The sequence below is a fragment of the Lepisosteus platostomus genome, chromosome 22, assembly GCF_059453375.1.
Source record: "Lepisosteus platostomus isolate fLepPlt1 chromosome 22, fLepPlt1.hap1, whole genome shotgun sequence".
In the NCBI taxonomy this organism is placed as follows: domain Eukaryota; kingdom Metazoa; phylum Chordata; class Actinopteri; order Semionotiformes; family Lepisosteidae; genus Lepisosteus; species Lepisosteus platostomus.
Genome location: NC_142632.1, coordinates 17,003,998 through 17,023,287, shown reverse-complemented (window position 1 = coordinate 17,023,287; position 19,290 = coordinate 17,003,998). Strand labels below are relative to the sequence as shown.

Here is a 19,290-nt window from a genome sequence, read left to right as displayed (position 1 = left end):
CTCACTCTAACGGTCCGGAGAAGGAAAGAAATTCCCAAAGCCGGGATAGTTCACCTGTGATTTATGGTGACGAACACTGGAAGTGAGATTCGATACACAGCAGAGCTGTGTAGAGTCAAATGGACCATGACGGATTAGAAAAAAACGATTGTTTTGCTTGTTCGTTGAATTTATTATTTAAAGTATAACATTGATGAATCTAGACAGCATGTTTTTGATCTTTGGAGGCAAGCAAGACCACCTAGAGAAAACCCACTCAGAGAGCATGCAAACTCCACACACAAGGTGCTCCCAGCTGGAATCGAACCTCCACCAGAGCACTAAATCCAACTGCTACACTATTGTGCAGCCCCAGAATTACAAATATTTTAGTATCAAATTAATCTGTAACTTGCAATGTATTTTTTGGGCCGTATTGTGGTTAATCCAGATTTAAAAATCGTTTTTATAATTAATGAGTACATTTCAAATGTTTTAGAAATGTACCTAGAGCCCCCTAGAGGTTTCTGGAGGTGTTGCATTAGCGCCGCTACTTGGAGGTAAAAGGTTAGAGGGCACCCAGGGGTCACTGACATGGCCGCCTCCTTATAGAAACACGACTTCGCTCTCCCGTTATTGAAAATGAATGCGTGTCGTCTCAGTTAGAATTCTAGTTAAGAGAATATGAATAAATTGGTATACGTGATATTTCTGTTGCATGAAGAGGAGTTTACTGCTGAAGGAATTTAACCGGACCGGGTAGGTGTGGTGCTGTACTTCTGTTCTCACGTTACATTTTTAAATATGCCATTTAAATATGTTGCACATGCCTTTGGAGTTATTTCAGTCATGATATACTTACAAGAAATCCCGGTTTTCGGGTTTGTGTCTCTTGGAATACTGAGGTTTTGTTTAAAAGCCTTTGATGCTTTTAAGCACAGCCAGCAGATTATGAACCCGGATGTTGTTCTTTGCTGGGTAATTGACAGATTCCCCGCCTGTGAACACCTGGGTGATGCTCTGAGGATGCTGGGTGGTGAACATCACCTCTAATCACGTGACCCCCCCGTCCGTTTGAACACCAGCGTTGGCTGAGGCTCCTCGGTCCTCTTTGTCCAGTGCAGCATGCTGCCTGTCTGGCCGGTGGCCCTGGCGGCTGCGCGGCTGTGCGCCCGGCGCGGTGCGGCACCGAGCTGCCGCTGCTACACCGCCTCCAGCCCGGCCGAGGGGGAGGGGGCGCTGAGGGACAGCTCTGCCCGGGCCGGCCCGGTGTTCCAGTATGTGGGGCGGCACAGCCGTCCCAAGGACAGGGTCTTCGTGTGGGGGTTCAGCTACACCGGCGCCCTGGGAATCCCCAGTTTCCTGGTGCCCGACAGTGGGAGGAAGAGACCCAAGAAGTACCAGCTGACCCCCTACCGCCTGGAGACGGAGGAGAAGGTACTTGACTACTGCCTTCATAACCGGGCTGGCAAAGAGACAGCCTGTGACCCAGACACACTGGCCTGGCTGCAGTACTAGCAGCTGAGGCCCAGTTTAAAGCAGAGCTTTGATCCACCCTGCCCCTCAGGACATGGGGGCCGAGGGTTGATTTCTCCCAGCAGAGCAGTAAAATGGGTTGAAAGAAAGTGCAAAACTGCAGCATCCAGCCAAACATTGCTATTCCTGTGGTGGGATGTGGGCAGTGAGCTTGTAGGGTTAGAGTGGTGGTTTGTTTGCATTACTGCCTCAGCACCAAGACTCGGATTCGCCCCTGCTCTGACCTAAACAGCTCACACCTGTCTGTGTTTAGTCTGCATGGTCTCCCGGTGTTTGTGTGTGCTCCAGTTTCCTTCCAGCTGCAGCTGGGCAGATTTGGGTTAAATGGACAGTCTAAAACAGTCCCTTTTTGGGGGGTGGTTTCAAGAGGATCTTGTACTTTAGAAGATTTGACTACTACTGTACTGTCTCCAGGACTGTAGACAAGTCGAGCCAGATGAACCCACTGGGTTGAAGAGCCTCCTCTCAGCGGTGGCCATTCTGATGTTCACTGGGCTTCTCTTCCAGATCTCGTCTGCTGCCTGTGGCTATGGGTTCACTCTCCTGTCCTCTCGGACCCGGGACCTGACCAAAGTCTGGGGCATGGGCCTCAACAAGGACTCGCAGCTCGGTTTCCAGCGCACCCAGCACAACAGCAGTCAGTGGGACATTCCCTCCGAATTCATTCCAGGCTGTTCTCCCATTTAGAAACAGGACCGGTCTTTTAGCACATGTCAGCTACCGGCTTGGCCAGTTGTGTTTTCTGTTATTTCACTTGGGTTTGAAGCCATTTAAAAGTGATGATGTCCTTAAAACACTGCCCAGTTTTCAGGTTTCTAGGCTGAAGCGCAGCGCTAGCTGGTCGTCTTGCCTTGTGTGTGGGGGTACCATCTGGCATTACAATCACTGGGGACACGTTTGAGGCAGGAGGACAGGATTGTAAAGCATTAAGGAGGAGAAGGCTTTGTTTCGCCAGCCAGTCTTTTGCTGGATTATAGCTGGACACCTGTGGTGTGATGTGGGTGGTGCTTCTGAAGTGTTTCCAGGAGTCTTATTTTATGTCATGCATGCTGAATGTCAGAATGGATGAGTCTGTAACATCCACAGTAGCTGGAGTCCTGTAGAGGCGAGCTCTGGCTCAGTGAGACCCGGGCAGAGCCGATCTGAGGCTGGTGAGATGCGTCAGCCTCCGCTGAGTGACTGTGCCTTCTCTCTCCGTCCCCAGACAGCAGCTACGAGTACGTGCTGGAGCCCTCGCCCGTCGCGCTGCCCCTGCGCAGGCCGCAGGAGACCCGGGTGCTGCAGGTGGCCTGCGGCCGCGCCCACTCGCTGGTCCTCACCGACAACGAGGGCGGTAAGCGCCGGACGCCGTCCCCAGCCGCGCACCCTGGGAGCGGAGGCGCGGCCCTGTGCTTCGACGCTTTGCGGAAAGAAAGAGTTGAAAGAAAGACACCCCAGCACGCTTGCTTTTTACAGGCTGTGGGAAATCGTGTGGTAGAGTTCTTTTTACAAATGTGTTTTTCATCTCCTCAGGTTCGTCTGTAAATTTGCAAGTTATCGCCTTTCTGTTACTATCGATGTACTTTGCCCTGTTCAGTTCTCATGGTTATCATAATGCTTTACTCTGTTGTTACCATGGCTAGTGTGGTATGTGCTGTAGTGCCTACGCTACATTCCTATCATACACTGAGCAATTGCCATAAGGCTTGGATCAGGAACTGCACCATGTAGCCTTTTCCTTTTCCAGGTAGTGTTTACTGAATGAGTCACTCGGCAGACCTGCACAGCAAGTTTTTTCTCTAGTCTGGTCTCTCATGTTGTCCCTTGGTCCGTTCTCCCTCCCATCGCAGTGTTCAGCCTGGGGAACAACGCGTACGGGCAGTGTGGGAGGAAGGTCGTGCAGGACGAAGTTTACAGGTATGAAAACCTGCACTTGATGTTCAAATTTGGCTTAGCGGACAGATGTCCCTAAGGTGCACTGCAATAGCATCTCTCGCTTCATGCAAGGCAGAGACGGAGGCAGCAGCAAGCGTGACGCTTGGGGAGGAAGAACAGACGTGCACGTTGTGTTGGATAAAGTGGTGGTGCAGGATGGGGAGTGCACTGCCAGGGAAGGGTGGCCAGCATCCTCTTGGCAGGAGTCGTGCTGGGTACCAGCCGGCTTGTATTGACGTCTGTGAGGCACGTGCCACCCTTGCAGTTGGCACTAACCCTCTGGTAGGGCACTGGAAAGCTTGTAGTGTCAAGGCTGTGACCATGACCATGTGTTGGACCTTTAGGACAGATAACTGCCTGTTAAAGGAGTAATAATGAGTTGCTATTTTTTTTAATTGTTTTTTTTAAATTGTCGGATTAAGTCTACGATATGGAAGTTTTTTTTCAAGCAGATGAAATGAAATCTGCCTCTGCTGGAGTGGTACTGTATTTAGCCGAATACTGATTGTCTTTAACCACCTGTCTGTGCTTGTGTCGCCCTCCTCTGGGACACAGTGGCAGTCACGTGGTCCACAGGATCCAGGGCTTCGACAGCAGAGTGATCCAGGTGAGTGGGGTTGTGAGACCATGGGACGTGTGCAAAACCTTGATGCACTCGCCAGTTACGTTTTTCTTTAGCGATACCCACTTGATTTTCTGGTGTCATCGCCGGCCGTGTGCGTTGTTTCACGCCGCGGCTCGCAGAAACGGACCCTGCAGCCGCACACGGGAGAAAGAGGAAGTGCAGGCAGGCTCCTCCAACCTGCGCGTGTGAGCAAGTCGTCTGCGTGTCGGCGGCACAGTGCCCCACCCTGAAAGCCCTGGCTCATCCCTCTCTGTCTCCTGCTTGAGGAATCAGCATGGCCTGTTGACAAGACTCGGGCTTTAACCCGCAGTCATTTCTACCATTGGGCAGATAAAGTGGTCTTTATGTGGCACGTTTGAAATTTGGGATCTCCAATCACCCGAATTGCCCTGTTCTCCCCACTGTCAGCTGGACGTCCGCTCCTTCTGCGTTTGCCGGAGAGCACAGAAAGGGCACCCCCCCCCCACTTTTCGGCACCTGCTTTGTCCCGCTGTCCGACCCTGCCAACAAAACCTGGCACCTGGGGCCTGGTCTGGGGTGCTATTAAGTTTCGATTAAATCCCCAGTTACTGTCATCGGTTATACAGGTGTCAGAGTCGTTCCGTTAACTCTATTGCATGATGAAACCCTCAAGGACATTAGAATGACCTGTTTTTGGTCTGGAGAGTTCTGTCTTGAGTTCAGTGGTGAATCTTAACGAGAGTGGATTGTCTCCCTGTCTGGCAGGTGGCCTGTGGTCAGGATCACAGCCTGTTTCTGACTGAAGACGGCCAGGTTCATGCCTGTGGCTGGGGCGCAGATGGTCAGACAGGTCAGTGTCTGTGACCGCGCGTGCCCTTTTCGAGGTGTTTGCTGCAGTCGTTGACTGAGGGCGTCACGGTGGCGCAGTGGTTGGCGTTGTTGCCTCCTGGCGCTGGGGCCCAATTCCGGACCTGGGGTGCTGTCTGTGTGGAGTCTGCATGTTCACCCCGTGTTTGTGTGAGTTTCCCCCAGGTGCTCCGGTTTCCCCCCCACAGTCCAAAGACGTGCTGGTGGGTTAATTGGCTTCTGGAAAAACTGGCCGTGGTGTGTCTGTGTGTGTGGACAGCCCTGTGATGGACTGCCTCCCCAGTGACACTGTAGTGGATAAAGCAGTTAGAGAATCGGTCAATTCATTTGAATCCATCTCAGTTGAACTGGCAGCCCAATATGTGATCCCCTGTCAAAGCCTGAGGAACAGTGAGTCTGTCTCCCAATAATGCTCCATATGTTTACAGTATATGTAAATATTTTATGATTTGTCTTTGTTGTAAATGTCTGTAGATTTTTTTTTTCATGTTAATTTTATTCTTTCTTGCTTTGGCAACACTGATTGTCCCCATCGGTCATGCCAATTAAGCACCTTGAACTGAATGGATGGATGCAAGTGTGGACCAGCAGGGCCTGGCGATCTGTCTGCTAGATATTCATGCCCGGCAGGGTCAATCTGTATCCATCAAAAGCTTTCCTGAAATGTCCGGCAGGACTGGGGCACCACGCCGTCAGCCCGCAGCCAGCGCGCGTGTGCGGGGAGCTGGAGGGGGTGCGGGTGAGGCAGGTGACCTCGTATGGGGACTGCAGCCTGGCTGTGTCCCAGGACGGGGAGCTCTTCGGCTGGGGCAACTCGGAGTACCTCCAGCTCTCGGCTGTCACCGAGGCCACTCAGGCAAGTATAAAGGGTCCCGGGACGGAGCCACCGTTTAAGTCGCAGGAGTAGATCTGCCTCCAGATGAATGTTTCTGGTTACGTAACAGAATTTCTCGTTTGAATCTTCCGGATCAAGAGCTGGATGTCCCATGGTGTGATGTATTAATACTCATAAGGTCAGATTTATTCTGAAAACGTTTTCGTAACTATATGAAAGCCAAATCGCTGTAGGCAGTGGAGGAAAAATACAAGCATTGAGACGGGCCGTGTCATAAAAATACATCTTCAGCCACGATTTCAGACCAGAGAGAGACTCAGATTGCCAGAGGACACGGGGTTTGACACCATCTCTTCTGAGTCCACCATAGCGGGTTGGCTGAGTTTACAAAGAACTAGTGATCCTGCACAGGGAGGAGAGCAGGGACGGATAAGAAAGACGACAAGAGCTTGGTTGTTCTGTGTTGGAAAAAGCAAAAACAGCTGAGACATGCAAATACTCTCCCAGAAGTATTTAGCTTCGCAGCCACTGAGCAGTTCATTGTAACACACCTGAAATCTCCAAAACCATATTTTTTGCTACCTTAGCACTGAAGTGACAGCAATGATTTAACAGATACCATTCTGCTGATTTCTTCTGTTACCCCGACTAAAAAGTTTTTTTTTAATTCTCAACAGTGACCTTTGCCCTTCTTGCCAAACAGGAGGCAGAGAGCACTGCACATGAGCTGCAGTCTGTGGGCAGGTGACCAGTCTCTGTCCCTGCGAAGACTGATTGCTCAACTTTCAGACCATATTGGAACTCTGGGTTTATCAGTCTTCACACTTAAAGTGGGGTTGAGTAACTGAGCAATCTCAGCCAGCTGCTCTCTGCTGCTGAGTAAACAGATCAGTCTGCTACCAGAGAGCAAAGCAAGCCCTTTCTTTGTTCTTCTGATTTTTTTTATTTTTCTCACAACCTTCTTCAAGGCATTGTGTGTTCCGAATTATTACCGAACTCTAAAGGAATTAAAACAGTGTATTTGAAGGTCAGTACTCACAGCAGCCTCTTGTAAGTGTTAACCCCGTCATCAGTTGGCTCCAGAAAGCCATGCAGCGCGCGCTCCCTGATGGAAGGAAAGAGATGGATCTGGTTAAGCAACAGATTAGTGCAGCAGTAGTTAACTTTTGTTCCAAGTAGCTAATTGATCTGAGGCTCTTGAAGGAATCCAAGATATCAGATTTGAAGTCACGGCTGGGCAGCTTGTTCCAGACTCTCACAGCCCGTTGTGTAAAGGGGCGACTCCTGTTGTCAGTTTTAAACGCAGTTCTTAGCTTCTGCTTGTGTCCTCCGGTTTGTGTTTTGCTGTTGATCGGATCTGCTGGCTGGACTTTGAGATGTTTGAGTCTTTTTGAATACTTCCACGAGCTCACCTAGTGATTAGCACTGTTGACTGGACTAAAAAAGATGCCATCTTTTCACCTGTCAGTGTCGGACATGTCTTCAAGTCCAGGAACGTGCCTGTTTGTTCGCAGGGGGCCGATTGAAAACTGCCGTTTTAACTTCGCCGCTTTCTTTTCCTCAGATCAACGCTCCACAGCGCCTCCCCCTGCCCGGGGTGGGGCAGGTACAGCAGGCAGCCTGCGGAGGGACCCAGGTGGCAGTACTCAATGGTGAGGCGAGGCGCTGCTCCCTCTCATGCAAGCATGGCCTTTGCTGGGAGCCCTTTGCTACCAGTTTGCAGTATCACTTACATGCTTTGTTGGGATGCTCTGTCGTGTGGAGTTTGAGATGGGTTCTGTACGAGTCCCAGTTGTCAAGCACTGGGATACTTTCCAGCTCTTTCAGTGTTGCTGTTGGCCACACGGTGGCGTCCCTCACTAGGTTCCTCTGTGCCCCACTGTTCAGTCTAGAAGCGCAGCCTGTCTGGGCACCTTGCACTTCTTAATTATTGAATATATCATGTTCAGAGAGATATTAAGAGTCTTTTTAAAATGTTTTTATATCCTGCTCCTAATTTGTGCCTTTAGACAATTTTATCCACAAGTTGTTTTGAAAGCTCCATGGTCCTATTTATTTAATCTTTGCTTGAAATTCACTGCCTGACTGAGGGACCTTACAGAGACAGATGTATTTGTTCTGTAATCATTGTCAGCACTAGGATTAGACACAGACAGAGGTCACTCAACTAATTCTGTATTGTGTTAGGTAAGGTAATGTTGTGACACCTAAATTAATTTAGGTTTGCCACAGCAATAGTTTTGAATACTTATACAATCATTTTCTTAAATAATAATTATTTATTCATATTAATTATATATCTGCTTTTTTTGTTTGGGATTTTTTTATTTTGCCAGGATTGACAGAGAAGTTATCTAAGAAATCTGTGCATAGGTCCAGTCACTAAGCATAAGCTCTATGTCAACAGTACATTACTGAGATTACTGAACCTAAAAGGTAAAAACATGTCCTATGTGTGTAGGCAGCCTGATGCTATGGACTCTTCTTTCTCTTTAATTTTCAGAAAAGGGGGAGGTGTTCATTTGGGGATATGGTATTCTGGGAAAGGGGCCTGACCTATCAGAGTCCAAGACACCAGAGATGATCCCGCCCACGCTGTTTGGACGCACGCAGTTTAACCCTGAGGTGACTGTGGCACAGATCCACTGTGGACTCAACCACTTTGCCGCTATCACAAGTAAGGGTCTCAAGAAAAAAAACAAAGCAAATACTTCAGGTTGTTTCGAGGGGGGTAAGAGTTATAAGTACAAAATGGCCAAATGGCTCCGTCACTAGTGAGTTGGTCCTGAAAACAAAACAAGAATGAAAATTGATTATGGTTGCTTCCACTGAAGACTTCCAGACATCAGTCCATCACAGGGCACACACACAGAAACACACACTCACACTGGGGACAATTTTTCCAGAAGCCATTTAACCCACCAGCAGTCTTTTGATTGTGGGATTAAATCTGGAGCACCTGCAGGAAACCTATGCAAACTTAGGGAGAACATACAAACTCCACCCAGACAGCACCCCAGGAGTTGAACCCTGGACCCCAGCGCTGCACAGCAGCAATGCTGGCCACTGTGCCTCTGTGCTGCCCACATAGAAAAAAATCACAACGTCAAATTAGCGTATCCTGCTTAGATCAGCTGATCCAAACAACGCAGGAGACGGAATGGTCATTACTGGATGCCTATAAGAGAGCCGCACGTCCTTGTGTTGCAGATCGGGGAGAGCTCTTCGTCTGGGGCAAGAATGTGAGAGGGTGTCTGGGCATCGGGAAGAGAGATGACCAGTACTTCCCATGGCGGGTAAGAAACAGGGACACCTCCTGCTCCCATGAGCCCCGGAAAGTAAAAAGCTATGTTAAACCAGCCATATCTTCCCTTGTTTCTAATCCCGTTTTTTTAAACTCAACACTCGCTGCCCACTGTATTGAAATCGTGGGAGCAGTGTGGCCGTCTGACCACTTGCACCTACCAGGTGGGGAGGTCCGGTGAAGGTTTGGTTTTGGGGTTTGTGGTTTGGGCTTCACCTGGGGGACTCTGTCCCAGAAGGGCCTTATCATCACCTGTGGGAGACCTGTGGCCATTCTGCGGTTGTGAAAGACACAGCGCAGCCACAGCAGGCTGGCACGAGCTTGCTGTGGTTCAGGGGGGAGGGGGTCAGCAGCTGGGATCGGTGCCCAGGCAGGGAGCTCTGGTTGGACTTACGCGGGTTTAAACGATGATGATGATGATGATGATGACCGCATCGCACTGTGGTGTTGCAGGTGACAGTACCCGGCCATGTGGTTGATGTGGCCTGCGGCGTGGATCACATGGTAGCCTTGGTGAAGTCGCTGTCGTGATTTGCTTGCCTGCCTTTTCCTCGACCTGCCATTATCGTCTCACCCACCGGGGGGGGGGGTGGCTTCTGGCACCCTTACACCCCCTGCAACCCAGAGACAGAAGAGGACACTCAACGTTTAGGATTTAAACGAGAAGGAGGGGTCGAAGTGTTTTAGCCTGGGCTGGCCCCTCCATCTAATGGGGAAAAATAATAATAATAATTATTATTATAATGGGGAAAAAAAACAAAGGCAGATTTCAGCTCAGGTTTTTTTCTGGAGCTCTTACAAAGCGGCATTCAGCTTGATCGCGAGACATCGTAAACGTCACGGTGGGAACTGAATCGCGCTCAACCTGGCTGGAGGAAGCTGTCCTGCCTTTCAATTTCAAATATGTTTTTTTCAATCCTCAATAAATACTAATGTGACATGTGACTCCGCGATCCTTATTTGGGTAAGCAAGCAATGCAACAAGGCCAGAGGGTTGAGGGTTCGAAGCCAAGGTGGAGCAATACTATTGGACCCATGAACAAGGCAAACTTATTTGATAACATGTCAAGCTATTTAAAGGCGTATGAATGCAAGTGGCATTGCATTAAAGAAAGGATCTACCAACTAAATTTATAATGTTCAATAGACTAATGGCCCTTCATGAAAGAGGTTATGAAAGTGTTATGGCAGGGCTCTGAGGAATTCCCTTTCTCATTGGCCTTTGATCTGTGATAGCAGTAAAATTCTGCAGTCTTGTTTACCTGTTCAATAGCAATGCAGAGGGTGGCGGTCTTTATCTTGCTGGTCTCTGTTCAAACTGACAGTGCTGTTTAAGTAATATTTATGAAAGCCATCAGCTAAACCAAGTAAGGACATGTAATACTGAGCCACGATCGGTATTAAAACCAAAATACTTTGTCATGATGGTTAGTTTTTAAATAAGACTGACTATTGCAAACTCCACTGACATTCAAGGGTCCTCTTTTGTACAGTTGCACCTGGACTGCTTCTGGAAGTCTAATTACCATAAAATAGAATAAGGTCATTATGTTTTACAAATGAAATCCAAGACTGAAATCAAATTGTTAACCAGATCTCTACTCATTACTGGCACACTCAACATTGTAGGTGTGCCAGGACACTTTCTTTCCTGCCAAATAGGACTTCAAAAGCTCTGACCTCAATCTGGTGACGTACATTGTGATTCTTGTGTTCTACCTCGATCACCAGCACCTCAGCCTCCTTGTTTCCAGGTCAAGGGAGAGGATGGGCAGCTGGCTGAGGTAGGAAAAACAGGACAGGGAATCCAGCAGCCTTGCTCTGCACGAACCCAAACTAAGGCAGCTGATAAAGTGGAACAAGTTACAAAAGCACAAGGCTCACAAACGGGTTTAATCATTATTTTTTTATTTTTCTTTGCCACAATGTTTTTCATTCGCTGGAATGATCCACACTCAATCTCTGCAATGCTGCTATTGCTGGATCGGAAAATTACAGAGAGTCTAACAATCGGGTGGAACCATCCCCCCCCCCCACACACACACACACACTCAGCCCCCCCAAAAAAATAACAGGTTTAAAAAAAAAATCAGAAAACATCAACAACCCTCCCCACCTCCCACTCGCTCAGATATCACAAGGCAGGTACCATTGAGGATAAAATCTGGAACCTTTCGACAGGGGAGAGCTGTTCTCAATGTACATTCAGTATCTAGCAGCAACACTACGTGTGCATCAGTGCTCAGAGACCTGCTGTCATTACACACCTGTAAGAACAGCAGGGCTAGGCAGCATTTAGCATCAAGCCTTCAGCTACAGAACTACAGGGTGTTTTGCCTTAGTTGAAGCCAAATGCTGCAGCCTGCCCAGAACCTATTTGGTACAATTTATGGGAGGACTTTACATTCAAATACCACCTGCCCTTCGTGACTGATCACTGATCATTAAGAACAAAATTCAGATGAATACAGGGAAAGCAAACAACAAAAGTGGCCATTAGGACCCAATGATAACCATCTATACAGAAATGTATCAAATTGGATTAACTTAAACTGGCCATACAGCTATAACATCTCCAGTAAAAAAGCAAAATCGTTCCAGAGCTGAACACACTCTGACCCTGGATTACACTGCTGCACTGACATATCGGGGATATTTTATTCTGCAAGAACAGCCCATGTGGGCTGTTTACCGTCACCAGTAAATCTGTTTTTTCACCCTTCAGCAGCTCTGTACATGCTGGCCTCCGCTTTGCACCCCGATCAGTGTATTACAGTGAGCTTTGCATATTTTATACCGGGTCCAGTTCATAGCAGAATGGGGTCTCCAGGCCTAGATCTTTTACAGGTCACTCATCAATTTAAAACCTTGACATTTACTTCATTTAAGCATACTTTGCTTAATTGATCGATCACTTACAAGCGTCCCTAATGTTTGAAAAGGTGATTTTGGTTGTCATGTAAGACTATGTGGACTGAAGTTCCACAGGACCAGGGTTGGAGACCCCTAATCTATAGCATGTCATAGCCACAACAGTATACCAAACAGGGAAAGAAAACACTGCATAGCCACCTAAACAGAGGGCGTGGACAGCATAATTGCCAATTTGCCAAAATGTGTAGAACTCTATGTTGGCTCTATCTGCGTGAGATATAGACTGGTGATGAAGTTGCTGGTATCCAAATAATGGCCAATCAAATCTCATTTTTCATATTAATAATTAACTAAAGGTGGGAGATAAATCCAAGGACATGCTTTGTTTTTCATGAGCCGAGACCTCATCAGCTTCAGCTCGTGACAGTATTCTTCATCAGTGACGCTTCACCCATCTTCCTCCAAAAGCTAAACCACACAGACTCTCCATTTCAGTCTAACATCCAAGACTGCCATTTGCGACGGAGGGACTAGTTAATGACTTATTGCTTTTCACTGGCATCTGGTTCTGGTCACATTTGCATTTGTGCATTAGTAACTCTGGATCTGTGGCGCTGCAGAGCCTACTAGTCTTCATTCCAGCTAAGCTCTGAATCACTCATGTCCCTTAATTAAGGACTTTAAAGATTTTAGAGTTGCTGACTCCAGTTCAATTGGACCGAAAAAGACAGAAATCCCAACAGGTCACAGTTTGATTTGTTTCATGAATGGTGAAACACTGAATGCTGATAAATACAAACACAAGAAACGCTGGCAAAATGAGGACTGTGTGCAGAGAAAGGCTTAAGACGTGGCCCTTCCAATCCACTGCACACTTTTCCTACAACCAACTCCTCAATGACTTGATAATTAGCAGGTTCCACTTAGCAATTAAAGATCTGGTTGCATAAAAGTACTGCACTGGAGGAGCCAGAGGGGTATCTCAGCCATCATGTTAACCTCCTTTCCATCTGGAGCAAGGATAATAGAGTTGTCTCCTAAAAAAAAAGAAGCTATGTGGCATCAGTCTGATCCAAGCACCTCACAGAGGCCTGTGTGGGGGCAGAAATGCACAGCAAGGCATCAGGAGGTTTCCCTGGTAACAGGGGCGTAGCAGAAAGACTGGACCACAGCGCTGTCTGCGTGTGCCAGCTCCTGTACAGATCTGCTCCAGGGCGTGGATACACACCAGCAAGTAACCCCCTAGTATGTGATGCAGCCTTTCAAGGTCTCAAGTTTTTATGATGTCGGTGAAGGTGAAAAATCTAAGGATGGCAGCCACAGCTCCAGAACAGCGGTCTGCGCTGCTGTGTGGCCACTCGCGAGCACAGTGCAACAGTGCAGCGCTGCGGCGCCAGTGCAAAAGTGACTCCGCTGATGGAATTCCATCCACAAGACACAGCTGTCCCCTGCGCACTAGCTGCAGGCCGGCTCGCTTCAGCGGGCTACAGAGCAACGTTTACCCAGGCCAATCGAGAGACCCGGAACCGGAGACGAGGGAGAACACAAAGCACACCGACCGGAGAAATGGATCTGCTGTGTCACCAAGCTCCCAAAACGCCACTCGGGAGAGCAGGGTTGAGGTCAAAGCCCTGCGGGAAGGTTCCTGAAGTTACCCAGCTCCATGGGGAAAGAGAATCATGAAGACCGCTCCTGCTGGCTTTACTAGGGGAGCAGAAAGAGCCTGCAACGCAGTTAAAGATCCATCACCACAAACTACCGACTGAGAACAGAAGCCAAACCCTATTGTTAGAATAAACTTTCCAAAGCTTTGCACCCATGTTGCTCCATAATCCATAATCTATCTGTAGATGCTAATTACACTGGTTTGGGTACATTTGGCAAATTCCGGTTGTGCCAGTGACTGTGTTGGATGACAGCCTGTATGCACTCTCCATGAGACAAGGAGACTCCGAGAGACAAGATACTGCCCTCATCAAGCAGGCTGAAGTTAAGTCCGAGCTGCACTTGAAATAATACAATAGCTATAGTGAAATAAAAAGTCACATTGACCAGAAAGGTGGTCTGTCACCCTCTGAGCACCAACCCTTCCACCAAACAAGATGCTCTGTCATTGGTAGTGACACGTAAAAAATCCTGAAGCGCCGATTCTAATATTTCCTCTCCATCTTATTGGACACCTATCTATCGAACATTAAAGGAGAAAACCCTGCTTTGAAATTATACTGAATAACGAAGCACTAATCTAGGGTTAAAATTATCTTTTTTACAGGGCTTGGAAAAAGCCCACACACAACTGAAGTTAAACAGCAAGGCCACTGGAAATGTTGTGGATCAAAAGGCTGGTTAAGTGCTTTATACAGCCTTCTGAAAACTTAGAACTGACACCCCCGAGAAGATGCACTCGTTCTTCATTGAAGAGGACTTTCCCTCCTGCCTCTGCCCAAATGACAAGTAGAGGCCAAGTTGGGCTCCAGGGAATGGAGAGATGTGAGAGTGTTTCTGAAAACTACACACTCCAAGCTCAAAACGTTAAAAATAAAGCCCCGGACAAAATGATACTCAAATTCTGTTAACACTGATGAATACCATGTGGAAAACTCCAAAGAAAATGAATACGTTTTTAACTGCATTTTAACACTCCTGTTACCAGAGCTTCCTTCAAGGTGAGAAAAAAAAAACTCGTTTCACATGTGCAGGTCTGTACAGGGGTAGACCAGTCATAAAGTGCAGACATAAGGCCTGGAGGCCTAAACAGAAGCCAGTGCTTGTCCACCCCACCCCCCCCACCCCCATTTGAAATGAGCATTCACTGCTGCATTAATTCTCTCCCTGACCACCACCCACCCTACTTACAAACTCCTCGAGCCAGCTCTGAACTTCAAACCCACTTCAGGTGAAGACTGTCACAATGCAGAGGGCGTGGTGTGGCGTTTACTTCTCAGTAATGGTCTTTTCTCCAGCCTGGACCACTGAAATCGGCCAGCCTCAAGAGGGCCGCCTTTCTCAGTGATAAGGCGGTGTGGCCCCCGAGGTGTCTTTTACCACAAAGAAACAAAGGGCGACATGTGAACAAGACACATGTGGAAAATCACCGCACGGATCTCCACGTTGGGGCTCCCCAGAATTAAAAAACCTGTCCAGTAAAAACAAACAAATCACTAGTGATGTATAGCTGACGGACAGTCCAATTGTCAATGCTTCTCGGTCTCCTGGAAGGCGAAGGGACTGATCTGAAGCTCATGCGTGGAATTCAAGACCCATGTTCACAGGAAGTCAGCTCACTGTCGGGTACTCTGCTGCAGACAGGTTTTCTGTCCGTCCCGGGACGAGGCCTGAAAAGCCTGGCCCAGGTCAAGCAGCCCTGGATATTCGAGAGACCGAATGCACACTGCTGTCAAGACAAGGAAAATGCCATTTAGTCAATCTCCACTTTCTAGCAATTTGCTTGCCATTTAATGTTGGTTCTTGAAGCATAAAGTGTTGTCCTAACAGTCTTGGCAATCAGTCTCTTTCAAACCTAGATCATAGAATAGAATATAACTAATTCCTTACAGAAGAGGCTAATCCCATCTCTGTATAAATGAATATTAAAGGACAGTAGCGAACCATGTTGTGTGATCTTAGAGGCCAGCTGCCATTGATAAGAACCTAATTTACAGACAGTACTCCAGCTCTTCAAATTCACACCACACCGCGCCCCTGCGTGAACGCAGCTCTGTTCTACTCCCCCCACAACATAAATACTGAACATACTGACATTTTATCAAGGCATCAGTTTAGGCCTGGAGCCCTTCCTGGAAAAGGAGGGGATCGTGGCACCAAGAAAGGAGGAAAAAAAAAAACGGGAACCATGGCGATTGAACGAAGAATAAAATACTTCTTAGAATGAGTGTGGCAACGTGTAAGCCATCCAACTGTTCCCACTTAGGGAAAAGGAGCCTAGTAATAGAAGTAAATATATATACGGTATATATATAAAAATAACCCTCCTAGCAAATCGTTCCAGCACACCCATAAGCTCAGGCCAGCTGTCAGCCGAGGGCCTCAAGCGCAGCACACGGAGAAGGGTGGGACTGGCGGCAGATGAGGGCCCAGGCCTGAGTAGGCCTCGTTGCCGTGGTGACAGGGTGTGCAAAGAGAGCAGGGAGTGCGACAGCGCAAGAGAAAACCGGGCCGCCGTCACGCCAGCCGGGGATCCCTCCAGAGGTGCCAGTACGGTGGTGGTGGCGGGGAAAGGGGTGTGTGTGTTGGCACAGTCTTTGACAAATCAGGAAACAGGGCAGGGGAGTTAGGGGGCTCAAAGCTGGGGAGAGGCTCCCCTCCCCTCCCCGCCTCCCAGTTATTTTTCCACCCCAGTCCAAAAAAAAAAAAAAAGGTCCCTGGTCCCCCTTCTCCCCTCTCCCAGCAGTCCTCTTGCTGTGGCTCTTGGCACGTGAAGAGTTCGGAGCTCTCCGGAGAATTAAGGACGGGGGTCGGCGCCAGCCAAGAGCCGAGCCCCACCTCCCCGCCCCCGTCCTCCCATCACGCACTGCGCCCGCTTCACTGCGCTGCGCTCTCATTGGTCCGCAAGGCTCCAATCACACTCTGGATGTTCTCCTCTGGGACCTGGGGTGGCAAACGGGGGGGCAGAGGGGGAGTTCCAGGGTGAGACAGCGTGATCAGCAGACAGACAGCACCTCCTACATCTATTCATGGAGCGCCTATTTCATTATTTCACTTGCCTTGCATAACAGCCGTGTACGAGTTGGCGTACCATCTCTCACCATTTCCTAATCAAGCCCACTTTGTCAAGCTAATCTTTTGCACCTGAACCGATTCAGGGTTGCCGAAACAAATGGATTGAACCGTTATGTAAATAAGATTCTTATTTATGGCTCTAAAAACCTGGCTTTTACATACTATCAGTATAGAATATAGAATAGGAAAACTTTGACCAAAGTAGCATTTGAGACTGTGACGAGCAATAATCCTTTACAGCTCAACATCATCTCAATGGAGAATTGAGAAATAAGAAAATAAAGCATCATTTGGTCTGCATGTGGTTGGCTCAAGACACTTCACGGCTTTGCTAGAACCACATTCATGCCTGTGCTGAGTCTTTATAAAGCTACAGAAAGCAATGTTTCAGCAAAGAGCACGTGACTTTTTGGTGGACTATCTCATGTGCTCAAATATCCATCACTTGCTGGGAAACCCAACTCTTGCTTGATAAGAACCACAGTTTGAAGTCTGATGAAACAAGTGGTTGTCGATTTGAAGTGCAAGTCACTTCAAAAGATTAGAAGATTAGAATGGAGATAACTTTGTAGAAGTTACATCAAAGGGAAAAGTAGAGAATTCTGTTCAGTTCTGTTTGTACAGTCATTAAATGGGTTAGTTCAAGTAGGTAGCTGCGTCAGCATGCGTAGGCTGGGAAGGAACAAGTAAAGTTTATTCCATACTAAAAAAAGAGAAGAAAAGAAACACAACTTAGAGTCTTCTTCGGGTGTAAAGGCCTCACAGATGAAATGTTGTTTCTTTTCCTCTCTTTTCAGCATGGAATGAGCCTTTACTTGTTCCATTAAATGGATTGTGCATTTTTTTTCTAGATTTGGTCTCGTCAATGGCAGTTTACTTTGAAGAGACAGGGAGCACAATGGAACAGGTCCCACTGGAATTGTTTCAGTCGGTGCAACAGCGACGTACTCACCAGAGCGTGGTCAAACTTGAAGGTGCTGATGTAGTAGGCTGGAATGTCTGCTGTGGCCAGCGGTTCAGATATCTGAGCCACAATACCGCACTCATCTGCAGGAGAGAAAATGCACGAATGAGGAACATCACACATGCTTGCTCTGCATCTGGTAGTTATCTGGTATTATAATTCTCTACGAATAGTAACAGTTAAACAGTATCCCTAACATAAGGTTCCCTGCATTTGCAGCTCAATGTGTTGGGAGTCTACCGGTACTCAGGTCCATTTAAGTCCTGATCAGTGGCCTATGTCAGTCCCTTTGATAGACCAGAAAAGTATTATAAGCTGATGGTAAAAGGCCCTGTTACAACATCGGAGCATGTTTGCATAATGAATCTATGATGTACTGTAGTACTGGCCTCGGACTCATACATCCTCTAGCTATCCCCACCCTCCAGCACTAACCAAATCCCAGCGGCTGCCCTCCAATCCGGACCATCTTCCACAGCTCCCCGGAGGCACTAGTGAAGAGCACGTTATTGGGAAACCTTGACAGGAGAGGCAAGAGAGAGATGCATTACACCACAGGACAGCTCCGCCTTCGGGCTTGTGTTGGGCCCCGTTTGGTTCTGAGCTGACATCAGATGTCGGCAGCGCCGGCACTTTTCAGTGAGCTACTGATTGAGGCAAGACCTACAAAACCAAGTGATCTGTCTTCTCATCTAAATAATTTGCTTCCATTTCCCTAAACAGAGCAGGTTGCACAAGCGGTGCAGCTGCCTGGAGGTTTTGCACAGATGATCATTTCCCACATGGGTCCTGGTGCCACTGTGGTTAATAATTCTCACTGTGATGTTTGTGCTATCTGAACCCATTGGTGTCCGTATTCAACTGAGGACTCTAGGCCATAGTTCTCTGTGATGCCTTCACAAAACAAACTTGGGCCATCTCTTAGACTAAGCTGATCTTAGACTAGATTTGCTCTTTTTAATATCCAATCAATCAGCAAGGCTAATTCATTGCACGTTAATTACTGACCGGAAAGTGGATTTCTTTGATCTAACTGAAAACTTGAGACCAACTGAATGGGGTCACTCCCATTTGAAACAGTCATGTTGAAAAACTCTAGGTCATGGTTTAGTGGTCATTCATCTGCTAGATGCTGGTTTAAATGTCATTTCTGCTCTGACGTTTCCGTCACGAGTGCTGGGTTTTTAACACCAGGGATCTTCAGACACTGCTGGTAGTTCTTCTAGTTTACTGTCTCCCAAAATCTTCTGCCAGCTTTCGATGTCAGTTTCCAAAAATACTAATTCTGCAAGAATATCACTTCTTAGCAATTTCAATATACAGTACATGCAGATTCGACCTCATGTCAACAACCCAGTCCCTGTGTGTCCATATATTGAGACTTGGTCAATTCTTGAGGAGTGGACATTTCTAACCTGCAGACATTGGACCTGGGTCATTCTGTATCAATATCTATTCTATCAATACCCAAGTAATCCACATTCTATGAAGCCAGCAGGATGCTGTCTTGAGTGTTTGTGGAGAATGCGGAGACTGATGGCTCTTCTATAGGCTAATGAATTGCGGCTGCCTACCTCTGTGTTGTCTGCTCGTCCATCACCAGCGAGACGTAACCCTCAATCAGAGAGAAGGAAAAGAAGCGGATGTGTCCGGAGTCTTCGCCGGTGGCACAAGGCTCCTTCGTGCTGCAA

The 19,290-nt window shown here is 47.8% G+C and overlaps 2 protein-coding genes across 7 annotated transcripts in view; one reads left to right on the top strand and one right to left on the bottom strand.

The window, feature by feature from the left end:
* The first annotated feature begins 552 nt into the window (after positions 1-552).
* The window catches only part of rcc1l (RCC1 like), a 22,567-nt gene continuing 3,829 nt past the window's right edge, over positions 553-19,290 (top strand). For 2 of the 6 annotated variants that reach the window (XM_088616555.1, XM_088616558.1), the window contains exons 1-11: positions 553-738; positions 969-1,416; positions 2,023-2,152; positions 2,720-2,848; positions 3,345-3,411; positions 3,985-4,036; positions 4,781-4,865; positions 5,536-5,738; positions 7,282-7,369; positions 8,221-8,394; positions 8,928-9,013. In XM_088616555.1, the coding sequence (XP_088472681.1) occupies positions 1,105-1,416; positions 2,023-2,152; positions 2,720-2,848; positions 3,345-3,411; positions 3,985-4,036; positions 4,781-4,865; positions 5,536-5,738; positions 7,282-7,369; positions 8,221-8,394; positions 8,928-9,013 (1,326 nt within the window). In that variant the 5' untranslated portion in view covers positions 553-738; positions 969-1,104. Of the gene's footprint in view, positions 739-968; positions 1,417-2,022; positions 2,153-2,719; positions 2,849-3,344; positions 3,412-3,984; positions 4,037-4,780; positions 4,866-5,535; positions 5,739-7,281; positions 7,370-8,220; positions 8,395-8,927; positions 9,014-9,474; positions 9,615-19,290 lie in introns of those variants that run through there. The other 4 variants (XM_088616560.1, XM_088616559.1, XM_088616556.1 and 1 more) reach the window with 4 other exon arrangements.
* The window catches only part of castor2 (cytosolic arginine sensor for mTORC1 subunit 2), a 21,279-nt gene continuing 12,901 nt past the window's right edge, over positions 10,913-19,290 (bottom strand). Inside the window, exons 6-9 of the mRNA XM_088616561.1 lie at positions 19,174-19,284; positions 18,035-18,117; positions 17,588-17,682; positions 10,913-16,503 (exon numbers count right to left, since the gene is read on the bottom strand). Of these exons, the coding sequence (XP_088472687.1) occupies positions 16,438-16,503; positions 17,588-17,682; positions 18,035-18,117; positions 19,174-19,284 (355 nt within the window). The 3' untranslated portion in view covers positions 10,913-16,437. The remainder of the gene's footprint in view (positions 16,504-17,587; positions 17,683-18,034; positions 18,118-19,173; positions 19,285-19,290) is intronic.